At 38.8% G+C, this 12,542-nt stretch overlaps 1 protein-coding gene across 2 annotated transcripts; it reads right to left on the bottom strand.

The window, feature by feature from the left end:
- Nucleotides 1-7,194: 7,194 nt before the first annotated feature.
- chchd7 (coiled-coil-helix-coiled-coil-helix domain containing 7) lies at nucleotides 7,195-11,992 on the bottom strand. 2 transcript variants are annotated; one of them, XM_071924092.2, is made up of 4 exons: nucleotides 11,717-11,992; nucleotides 8,279-8,338; nucleotides 8,083-8,181; nucleotides 7,195-7,624 (listed from the first exon to the last, which is right to left on the bottom strand). In XM_071924092.2, exons 2-4 carry the CDS (start codon nucleotides 8,330-8,332, stop codon nucleotides 7,520-7,522), a joined length of 258 nt encoding a protein of 85 aa, XP_071780193.1. In that variant the 5' UTR covers nucleotides 8,333-8,338; nucleotides 11,717-11,992; the 3' UTR covers nucleotides 7,195-7,519. The 2 variants fall into 2 exon arrangements, with proteins under 2 accessions (XP_071780193.1, XP_071780194.1); XM_071924093.2 differs by lacking the exon at nucleotides 11,717-11,992 and adding an exon at nucleotides 10,128-10,160.
- Nucleotides 11,993-12,542: the final 550 nt, after the last annotated feature.

Here is a 12,542-nt window from a genome sequence, read left to right as displayed (position 1 = left end):
GCTACTTTTCTTTTACTTTACTTTTACTTTACTTTTCTATATCAAGATAAATCAAAGTCGCTGCACAGTAAGACTTTTTGACCTCACGTATTATTGAATATATTTAAAACAAAATAACAAAACAGCCTGAACAAACCATGTGTGTTACTGTCCAATTACGAATGGAGCTCACTGATGATTTACTAAGAAAAATAATGATGTTTCAACAGTGAAACACAAATAACACACATGAAAACCGATGCACATCATATGAAACAATCAATTTTCTGAAATACAAAACTATTAAGAAATACAGGCAACTTTCATACAGGTCCATTACTGTAAGCTTCACTTCAGACGAGGTCAGCTCTGTGCAGGTCCTCCATGGTCACATACACCACCTGCAAACACACACACAGCAGCATGTGGACACCATCAAGGCAACAGCAATGAAAACATGACAGTTACACATCATTACAAGAGAAACTATATGAATGGTAAACAATTTGGAACTACATTCATCAGCCACAGAAAACCATAAAACAAAATCAATGGATTAGGGATATTTTTTAGTCTCATATTAATTTACACTAGTATTGATCCAAGCATCGATAGAAGGCTACAGGACAGCCCATCATGACTTTTAAATGTATTTGGAAGCTCATTTTTTTAAGAAATTTTGAAGAACTTTTACAAGCTAAGTTTTTAGTAAATATTTCCTCAACATTTCATACTCAAACTTCATCTTTAGACTGTATGTGAGGGTTTGGTTTTCTTGTCAAAATTGCTCCAAATCTGCATACATTGCTAATACATCTGATACCAGGTCTCTTCAGTGTGTGGATGGTGAACTTTCAGAGTAGAAGAGCTGATCTGGAGTCAGTAGCCAGGACCCATTGGCCATCTAATTCATTATTACCTGAAAGCCTGAACTGATTCTAGATCAGTACTTCTACACAGAAAAGCTGAAAAGTTGAAATTCTGACCTGTTGGTGGCAGGGGTCTGGATAGTCACAGATGTCTTGTGGGAAGACAGAGCGCATCAACATCTTCACCTCATCAGGGTAAACATAGGTGGGCTGGCCAAGGTTCCCCTCCTTCACACCAACCTTGTGAAACATCTAGAAAGAGATCCTTAAGTCTTCAGTATCCTTAAGTATTTACAGCCACAAGCAGCCATGCCAGGTTTCAATTTGTTTGAAGATTTAAGGCTGGCAAGGGGTCAAGAGTAGCTCTGTTTCAGCTGTAGCTGGAAGATGATGTCTAGAAACCCGAGATGGAGCTGAACAATGTGGTCCAATCAGAATACAGGTTGCCAGATATGTGACTCAAACGAGGGAAGGCAGCGTCACTTAGATGCTGACAAGGGTGGAAGTAACGAATTACATTTGCTCACGTTACAGTAATTGAGTTGCTTTTTTGTGTCCTTGTACATTTTTGATTCAGTCATTTTAATTGTACATCACTGCATTTTAATTCACATCCATTTCGGAGTGCAGATTTTGTGGCTCTCCATCAGCAACAGAAACTGGACCAACATAAATTGGCCAAGTGTGGAGCCATTTGCAGTGAACGCTCAGTCAGCAAAGAAGAGAAGAGTAATCTGACTTTACTTTGTTTGTGCACTTTATAATGTAATCAAATTTTTCCAATTAAAAGAATCCAGTTTGAACTCTGTCCTCTCGTCCTTTTAGAATCACATGAAAAAGCTCACTGTAACAACGTTCTCTTTTCTAAAAAGTAACTCAGGAACTTCTACTCTGAGGACATTTTAAATTAGACACTTTTTACTTTTACTTCAGTAGATTTTTACACCAGTACCTTTACTTCTACTTAAGTAAAATATCAGTAAAGTAACAATACTTCTACTTGAGTAGGATATTCTCGTACTCTTTCCTAACAGTTCCTAAGATATGTATGGGAATGCTAAGGTGCTAAAGTGAAGATCTATACTGATTAGGACATTCATCCAATGGCAATGGACAGCTACAACCTACATGCGTTTGTCTTTGTATATATCCAGCAATACAACTAACAGAAACTACTTATATGAGTGTTTATTTATGTATGTGTTCATTGTATGTGGATTGGAAACACTATTACATTTACACTCTGCTATCAATGTAGCCAACTTTGTATTTGGCGCATCAAAAAACCTGGGTTTCAACGTGGATAATGTCTATCTGGATACGATGCCAGGTGTACATATGTTCAAAGAAAGTGGATGGTATTAGGCAATTGGATAGGCTGTTGGATAAAATGGTGTTTGAATGAGAGGATGAATTATTTCAATTTATGATCATGGACTTTATCATCTTATGCGTGTATCTTCACCAGATACGTGGTTACAAAGACGACGTTTGCACATTGCCTGTGGCCTTTCAAGGCAAATTCAACATCACAATCTTGAGCAGCGACAGCATCTTAAGCACCAACCAGTTTCCGCTGCATAAGTCTGTAGACCTTCTTCCGGCGGGCGCGGTCAGTCCTCAGGCGCCTGGCAGCATGGAGCAGCGGTGCTATCCAAACAGGTAATCTGAAAAAGGATTGAAACATTTGGAGATCTGGAATATTATTGCATTACACATGTCCTTCACATTTATACAGTGCACAGCCTCGGCCTACAGTAAGTATCTGTTGTAAAGTATCTGTTTCACAATAAAAAAGTATCTATAGGGAGCTGAAACAGAAGTTAGCCAAGACCGTCCCACTGGTTTACTAGTGGCTAGCGTGATTTTCCATAGCCACGGAAAATGAAACAAAGCTTATAATAGATTGTGTTGAAAATGATCTTGTGGCACCCACAGTTACATGGGCAATTATGAGATGCAGACATTTTGAGGAAGAAGACATGCAAGATGCAAGTGCAGTTACAGAACATTTCCCATGCCTCTCTCTTCACTGTAAGGAGCGTACCAAAAGTACTGCACCTTTATTTTGGTGTACTAACATGTACTAATGTACTCACTGTCACTGTCTGACAGCGTACACTAACCAAAGACCATAATCATTGCAAGCTACAAAATTTTTGGTGCAACATTAGCAAGTAGGTTTACTAGCAAGCTAAGTGATGTCTGGTTTTGTTCCATCACCAAAGGAGGAGTTCAAATGAGCACCAACATGTTAGCTTGGCAAGTTCTCTGCAACATATTTTGAGAATTTCAAACTAGGAAGTTGTTCCTTGTTTGTATTGAACGGATGCTGGGTACCGTAGTGTGATGAATGTCAGTACGTTTAATCATACGTTCTATTGATTGAATTCCACCGAAATCAGGCAGAGGAATAAATCACTTCGGTCTATAACATGTCTCAGAATGGGAACTGTGCTGTTCGTTTGCTTAGATCAAGTAATCTGCAATGTACTGGAATACACAGGAGTGAGCCATGAGCCAGGCGGGATGACGTCGACTTCAGCTCGATATTATAGAGGGCTTCAGGTGGAGGTAAGGAACCCTCTGGCGGCCATATTGGAGGTCCTCAGCTCTTGGGCAACAGTTACAGACAGACATGGTCAATATCTGTGCTGTTTTTGACAGGGAACTGATTATTCCTCCATTGATTCATCGGATTTGTGTTTAGATAATGTCAGCTTGTTAGCTAGCAGCTAACCATCACTGTCTTGTTTGAAACATTTGCACACTATCTACAGTATCTAGTAGAAGTAAACATTAGTGTTAGTTGCATATTAACATTTGCTAAATTAGCCCGCTGGCTAGTTAACAAAGCCAAAAACCAGCAGTTTGTTCAGGTTAACTGAGCTGACTCTTCTCAAGCTACAACTCAGAGTGTTTTGGAGTAGAGACTAGAGCTAAAGACAAGACAGTTTACTGTGTCACAGTAACCTACATTTGGAAACAAATCCACCTTATCACACTATTCACTTTTACAGTGTTACTGAATGGATCAACAGTCACAAGACAAAACATTTTTTCTGTTTTGTCTCTATTTCTAGTCTGGTTATTATTTATTCAGCAATTATTTGCATACAGCCAATTCTCCAGTGGATATGATGACACAACTGCAAAGCCTCTACAGAGTGGATACAGGTTGCAAGAGATCAAGGGATGAATGCATGCATATAGCCTGTTTTGCCAGCCAGGAAAGTTCATGAAAATCTTTAGCCCCTAACCCTTACCCAAATGAGCAGCAGAGATCAACACAGGCATCCATGATAAGGTCGATTGAAGGCGATGAACCTAAAAACACAGTTTGTCCATGAGAAAAAGCACCTGACCATGACAATTACAGTAGCTGAGACAACTCTATTGTGTGTTTGCCTTACCTCTGTAAATCATGCACCTGTAAATCAACTTTTTTATTTTTTTTTTACTGTGCACCACAGCTTACTACTGCTGCTCTGTCATTTAACCACCAAGAATTAATTTTGTTTCAGCTGTTCAAAAGCACAAGATGTGACACTAGTTTGTGTTGTATGTTCTATGTGTATTCCATACAGCATTTGAGAAAGCATTGACTGCTGCTGGACCTGTATAGATGACTAATAGGGGACTGGTATAATATCCACTATATACTGTATATTATTTCATGGCACATTACAAAGTCACGACAGCATTTTCAGGATGTTATGCCAAGCCAAAGCTCTTGTTGAACAAATCTATAAAAGATTATCACTGGAAACTAGAATATTGCATTACACTTCTCTGGAAGTTACTAAGTGCTGTAAAATGTAATTCCTAAACGTGTAGGCTATGTATAAAACGTGTATGCATACATATATGACTTTAATTAATCTGCTTAAATTTTCTTAATTTTGCCATCACCTATTTAATTCATTGTAACTTGTGCATCAATTTTCTCTGTCCGCAGTTTGTCTCTGTATGTGGGTAGTTTTATCATTAACATTGGGAGAGCAAATTAAATCCACAAAGTTAGACATGTAGCCTAATTGAAAAAAAAAATGCTGACAAGTAAAACCAGTGAAGAAGAACATACTTGTGATTATAGAGTCTGGTCCGGTTTGGCAGTCTGGCGATCCGGAGGCTAACTAGCATCAGTGACAGGAAGTGAATTAAGATTAGCTGCTAATTATTATTAACTATGTGGGCGTGGCCTGTATGACAGCTGGCAAAGCAGTTATGATTAACAATAAAAATGTGCTCCTACTTTAATCATATCAAGGGAAGTCGACTCTTAAATCAATGTTTTGATTGAATGAGTTAGTTTAACAGTTCACACTTTCACTTTCAGCTTCACTTTTTCCTCATTTATTTGTTTTTCTACTTGAACAACCGTGAATGCCAACATTAAAGGATAATTCTAGGTATTCTCGACCTATACCTTATTTTTCTGTTATTTGTGCCATCACACCTATCAATTCAAACAATAATCTTGGCCATTTCGCCACTATAGATTGTGTTATGCTGGGTTCACACTAGAGGACCCAGACATTTCTGTCAAGATTGGAGTGAAAATGGCCACGTTTTTGTTTTGTTTTTTATTTTCAAAAAAGTTTGATTTTCATGGCACCAAATCTGCACAGGTCCTGTAGTATGAGGTGTACAACGACGAGTCTCTTGCCTGGCAACAGCCAATGGGAGCTGGCTGGTCAAATAAAAAAAAATAAGGGGACACGAAAAGAAGATACGGTAGTTCAGGGAATCACTTATGTTCATTCATTCATGGAAACTAGTCTAGATTCTGTACAGTCCCACAGCACATTGTGGCATCAACATATGGACCAATCATTTATTTGAATATGATCTCATCTTTCTTTTTGGCTTAATCTCTTCCAGGAAGAATACAGTAACACTTGGCTATAGTTAACGTTATTGACTGGACTGTTGCTAACAACATAGTTTATGGCATATTGCATACATGCAGCTTAGTTTACATCATGTGATTTATTATAAAATGCTACATTGTGTGTCATCATAAGATTTAGCTCTCTGCATATATCTACATAAATCACTGTATGGCAGCAGTCCATGCAAATACATGAAAAACTCAGAAGCACACTCCCATGATGTGACATCACTGAAATTAATAGAACCTCCTTGATGTATACTTGTGTGAAGATTTGTATGTTAAATTTAAACTTTACATCCTTTAATTAATTTGATGCTGCTCAATAAAGAACAGATATGATTTGCTGAAATTTACTTTGTACCACAACATGACAAAATTTGACAGTGCCCAGGATTAGAGTGACAGTTTCGATGATTACCTACCACAAAATGACCCATGATGTCTGTCTTCCCAATTGTGCTTTCATTGGCATCTGGTATTTTGCCTTCCATCTTTGTTTGTTACTGTAGATCATTGCACTGTCAACGTAGAGTTGTTGCTTTCAGTTTCAGTTTTACATGAACAGATTTGGGGAGTTTGAGATTCCCAGTCCAAAAGGTAAATCCTAAAAATTGTGTAGTATATGTAATGTGTAAAAATGTGTCTTTGCCCATCAAGTGTGATTTCTTCTAGAATTGTAGGACACACATATTTTTAGAAAAATCTGGAAAGACAATCAGTAAATATGAGATGTGTCCATAGGTTACAATTTTTCAAATCCTCTAATCAGAACCTGGCTTTACCTCTCAAGGCCAATGGGTTACTTGATGTGCTGGTCTTCAATACAATCAATCTGGGCAACCACAAGTTAAACATCTAAAAAAGGGGGCACGAGATTTCTCAAAGCTCAGACTTGTGTCTAATGGAGTCTACAGTTTGTCCGAACAGATCTGACACCTTGATGGGAGTACTATGTGAGGGAAAGACGTGCGCTCCAATGATGGCATTCTCACAAGGATTGCAGCACCAAAATAAATAAAATCCAATACGACTACACACAAAACAGAGTGAGGCAGCACATCCAAAAATTGGGGAAACAATGACTGGATACAATACTCACATTCCACTTATTTATTGGGGCACACACCACGAGAAGTCATATTGATCTTGATGTCCAAACGGTCTGTTTTCTCTTTCTCTTCTCCCTCTTCTTCCACAGGCTGGAATCCACGGTCTTACAGAGCTCTTCGTGTAAAGGGTGTCATGTCATGAATATTACAATGTAACTCACTGACTCAATCATGCATCTAATTTTTGAGGACCTCAAATATACATGATGGAATATACACACAGTAGAATCTTAAAGATTCTTGAATAGAAACTTGGTTTTCTAACACCATCACAATTCAATATGTATATATATAGATCTTTTAGTCAAATGAAAAAATGCAAACAAACACCTTTTACAGCTTCAAAAGTTCTTTAATTCCTGTCATATACGCTCCGTTTGTGTCACAAACATTAATAAATCTCCATAAATTTGCAATCAGTTGCAAATTTAGTGAATGAAAACTCCTGTATCTCGCCTTTCTGTGCTGGGACTTTCTTTCCGTTTAATTGTAGATGAACGACCTGCTACACGCAGGTACTTCCACTCGACTGGAGCTTCAAAACAACAGACAAGGCCTTGGATCGCAGTATAAACCCGACAGGTACTGCACTGTAGCAGCGACACCAACATTTGGCAGCTTAGTCCCGGGCTCTCAAGTCCTTTGAGTGTCACTTTGCCGAGTCCTCAGTACGGCTTGCCTCCGATAGCGGCGAGGATCTCCTGCCGCTCCGCAGCGGTGGGCATGTCCGGCTTCACACCGTCTCTCCTCCTCGCCACCATGATGTTGTGCTACAAGGAAACAAAGACGAAGAGGTCATTTCCCCTGAATTTAAAAATACTTCACATCTGTACGGAAGAGGATTAGGGCCACATGTGAAAAATTTATTTCAGTTCTGAGAAAAAAGTCAGAATTCTGAGATTGAAGTCAGAATTTTGAGAAAAAGTCAGAATTTTGAGATTAAAGCCAGAATTTTGAGATTAAAGCCAGAATTTAAACTCAGAACTAACATTTTTCACATGTGGCCCTAATCCTCTTCCATACATCTGGCTAGTTGCTACCATTGGTTTCTGTTAACACTGCACCAGGACAGCGAATGTTTAAGACTGACTGTTCATGAACTCTCATGCACAGATATCACATGCACAATTTTGATAAAATAAAAAAATCACAGTACTTGTCTACAACCTTTTGCTACTCTCCTTTTCTTGAGGAAAAATATATGATCTTGAAAGAAAATGAGGCTCACCCAATATTTCCTACAGTTTTTATATCTCTGGAAATATGCTGAACACATATTCTTATCATAGTTGTTGGCATCCAAACACTTCTGAGACCCATCGCTTTCCTGGAAAAGACATTCAGAAACGTTATCTCACACAACCCAACAGCAGGCAGATATCTGGCACATGGCATGGTATTTTGTAAAGAGTCAATTGGCTTACTTCAATGCATGGGTTAATGTCTTGATTCCGAACTTTTCGTGCATTTTTATCCATTTGGATCTGTGTAGAGATGGACAATATTAATAGGTTCAGTTGTTGCACAGAAGATTTTCACACAAGTCATGTTTTCCACATAAGCACTATTTTCCCTGCCTGTGTGCATTTCAGGTGATGCAACTTTAACAAGATAAATATCCATATAACTGTGGGACATATGGTTTAAAACGTGAACACATTTCCCAGAAAACAGCTCTCATATTCACAGAAATTGTTTAAACAAATGTTCCCATTCACCTTCTGATTGATTTCCCCTCTACATTACAGAGAACCAAAAAAATAGTTGACAAGTTTGATGAGTTGGATGCAGCTTTTCTATTAACAGCACGGCTCAGCGCAATTGTCTCAAAAGGATTATAGGTCTCTTCCTTCCATTTACAGTCCCAACAAAATCAAAACAATATATAATATGGGACAGGAGTCTTTGAATGGGAATCCTGATCTAAAACCAGTTTTGCTATTTAAGTCAGAGTTAATAACCATAGATTCCAAGAACCTAATTCCAAGTTATGGGCCTATTCCATCTACATTTTGAGTTAATGTAATATAAAAAACTCCTAGAGGTGATGGAAAGGAATAACATTTTTGAAAAAAATTAAACCTTTTTTTTTTTTTTTAATACACGACATCATAGTACTGAGCTTTCCCTTCTCAGCATTACTAATGATCTCCTGTTGAATACAGATTCTGGTGATTAGAGCCAAGTATAGCCTAAAACACGACTGATCATGCCATTCTAACTGATAGGTTGAGGAACTGGGTTGGTATCTCTGGGACGAGCCTGGACTGGCTCTTATCTTACATGACCAACAGAAAATCTTCATTCTATTGGTACTTAAACTGTGTTTAGCAAGCTTGTATCAAAAAATATGAGTGATCTTTGATTCGTTAACCTTGAGCTTCAGACATGTTTTGACCAATTTAGAAACATTGCAAGATTATATTTTGTTTGTCGTTGTAGAGAATTATACTGACTATAACGCCCTGTTTCAATCAACAAGCTGGCACAGCTATACAAAATACAAAATTCTGCAACCAGGGTACTGTTGAGTAAATGCATCACATCATATGCATCATATCTCCCATATTTTTGCTTCTCTACACTTGTTGCCTACTAGTTTGTGTCTAATAAGCTAGCTTTACAACTCATCCCACAAATTAGTTGGAGCTACTGATAACAACAAGCTAGTGTGGTCTGCGCTACAACGATGTTTTCAAAAGTTAGGGTAATTATGTAAAATGCAGGACATCTAAAATATTTATTCTATCTAAAGTTTAAAAATAAAAACAACAGCAATTTCATCAGGGAGAGATGGCAATCTGGAAAATGAGGCTAAATTTAATCAACACAAATATTAAAATCTCTTAAAATAAAATTGCAGTTGGCTTGTTAGCTAACCAGCTTTGATCATAAGCAATACCATCTAATCAACTTCTTCAGACAAGTTTTAACCATAGACGTTGTATGAGTCTGAAGGTTTAGCTTGTGCCCTGGTCATGTCAGGAAAAGCCGGTGCTCATACACACAATGAAAGAAATGAGCTTTATTCCGTTTCCTCTTGTTCCATTGTTTTCATGGCCTACACTTTAAACTGCAGAAATTCAGTTTGGCAGCCAAAGTACTGCTGCAGAGAGCGACTGCTGAACAGCCACTTTTGATGCTTCTCAGTTCGTTACCGTTTCACCTTTTTTACTCCTCTCAACTGCTATCAATCTGGTGAGTGACTAGAAGCAACTGTGTGTGAGATCTGCTGATATAACCTGCCTATTGCCATGCTATCCGGCCACAAACCTGCTGTCAGCCGGTTAGTTCTCTCAGTTATTTTGCTAAACCGAAATCACTGGCTTGCTCTCCATCCTTTGCCTCTGCACCTTGGACCATTGTCCAGAGTGGAGGACGGAGAGGAAGATGTCCACCCCGTCTTCCCCCTCAAAAGGATTTGTGCCTCTCCAACAGAGAGACTGCTTACACCAGAGGAAGGATATGCTACAGAATCCTCCCCCAATGTTTGAGCACCATCCAGATCGGATCTAATGACGCCGGGTCACAGCAGTCCGAGGTGCTTCGAGGTGACGCCCAGCGGCTACTCACCTCCCTAACAGACTGGGAAGCAGGTTGTGATCTTCGGCACTATTCCTGCATTAGGTCTGGGCAGTGATTGCTTTTCCCACCTTCTTTCATTGTAGAGCTGGCTTAAAGTCGAGTGTCTAAAAGCTGGACTAGACTATATTGACAAACCTGACGCACTTCACTCAAGTATTTCTGGTGCTAGGATGCTTACTGACAATTTTGAATATGCATTATTGCATCCAACTCATTTAATAATACTACTAATACTAATAATAATACACTTTGTTAAGCAGAGTTTAAAAGTACATTGTTCAATGCAAAATAAACTGAAACTCAGGTCAACAAATCTTAGATTCACCCAAAATCTGCTTGTTGAAATCCTTGTTAGTGCAACCCTTAGTTGTACAATGCTAGTTAACCCTCACCTTCATGTATCACACAGGTACAACGTCTTCTCTGGTTTACCAAGCAGTGTTAAGATTTCACGTTTTTATTTTGGGGTTTCAAAAACACAAATTTGTCCTCATCTCAAGACTGAAACCACTATAGGAAACCACTTACTTGCTCAGAAGGAAACATTTGTATAATGTCACATTTTTCTCTAAACCTTACAGTTTTAGATAGGCCCCAAGACAACTTATCCCGGTCTCCCCAAGCACTGATGCATGCCGTTCTATAGTATGGAGAGAGTCCCGCTAAACTCCATTAAACAATCCGGCATTTTAATGTGGCCTTGCTTATTGGCAAGCATACATAACTGGTAGAATATAAATTAAGATATTTCGTGAGTCGATAGTGTCCCCTGGTGAATTCGGCATACATATAATCCACAAGCAACAATTTATTTCAATAATAAAAAAAAAATCAACTTTTTGAATTGGTTCATGCTGCTTGCTACCACACAGCAATGTGGGCTATATTTTGGTGGAAGATGATGTGGGATGAAATGCGAACCTATTATAAAAGTTGTACTTTTATTTAAAGTTGCCGCTTGGTGTATTGGATGAATGCCGAATTGAAAAGCTCCTAACCATTCGTAAAAAGGTCCAAAGTCACGTCTACCAGGTGTGTACGTTTTCCAATAAGCGAAGCAACTTCCCACTGCCAGATTTTTGAATAGAGTTTGGCGTGAAGAGTAGGTCTCCCATAGGTCCCATTGCGGCTATGTAACATTATCTAAGTTGACCTTCATTGGCGTTAGCAAACGCACCTGGCTAACGGGGAAAGTCTGTAAGGTTTTGTAGAGCTGGCATGACTGAACTGAGCTATAAAGCCGAGGCATAATATAGCAAAGCAGCATTAAAGCCTACCTTTACAACTTCCAACCTTTATCCACCGGTAGTGACTTATTGATGCGCCTTGGTTTCCCCACCAATGGAGGTTAGCTATCCAATATAGAAACAAGTAGGCTAATTGTGGCCAATAGCCTATTCGCACGTCGTGCACTTAAAGGATTATTTTGGCATAAATGCACTTACTCGGTATGGCTATCAAGGCTAGTTCTTGCTCTCTAAAATCGACAGTGTACTGTACATGTAGTAAAGCTACACTAGCTATAGCCTACCCGTCATGCTCATGTCAACTATCTGCTCTCTGCTCAACAGCGCACCAGGAAAATCAGCCGTACAGTCACTGAGAACTGACAGCAGAATCAGCCAATAGGAGACGCTGCACGCGAAACGACTTCACAGAATGACATTCCAATAAACCAATAGGAATGAGTGGCTGACATCTTAGCCCTCCTATTGTTGTAAATGAAACTAAACTGAGTTAAAACGATTGACAGTATCTCTAGCGAGTCCAAAAATTGAGTTTTATTAAAAGGGACTGTAAATGACATTGAAATGAAAGTGACAGCACCTTACACAAATCAAAAATAAGAAGTGGGAGGAACTTGAGATGGGCGTGGCTAAACTGTAGTTTGGTTGCATCGCAGCGCATACACAATGGCTGCTGGAAAGAGGGGAAAGCAAACAATTTTCAGGCCCGCCGCGTCTAGCAAAAAATATGAGAAAAAAATTATTAAAAATTCGGAAAATAGTTGAAAGTCAAGAAAAACTCAACAGAAAGGATGTTAAAGCGCCCGGGGTAAGTTTGATGTAAATTAAGTAAATTGTTACTCAGTTCTTGAATTAA

The sequence above is a fragment of the Centroberyx gerrardi genome, chromosome 22, assembly GCF_048128805.1.
Source record: "Centroberyx gerrardi isolate f3 chromosome 22, fCenGer3.hap1.cur.20231027, whole genome shotgun sequence".
Taxonomy (NCBI): Eukaryota; Metazoa; Chordata; class Actinopteri; order Beryciformes; family Berycidae; genus Centroberyx; species Centroberyx gerrardi.
This window is presented reverse-complemented; position numbering and strand designations above follow the sequence as displayed.

Coding starts and splice junctions, on each gene's coding strand:
- chchd7 (XM_071924092.2), bottom strand. CDS start 8,332: ATGGATAAAAATGCACGAAAAGTTCGGAATCAAGACATTAACCCATGC. Junction 8,182..8,278: donor ACATTAACCCATGCATTGAA/GTAAGCCAATTG, acceptor TGTCTTTTCCAG/GAAAGCGATGGGTCTCAGAA. Junction 7,625..8,082: donor AAAACTGTAGGAAATATTGG/GTGAGCCTCATT, acceptor GTTTCCTTGTAG/CACAACATCATGGTGGCGAG.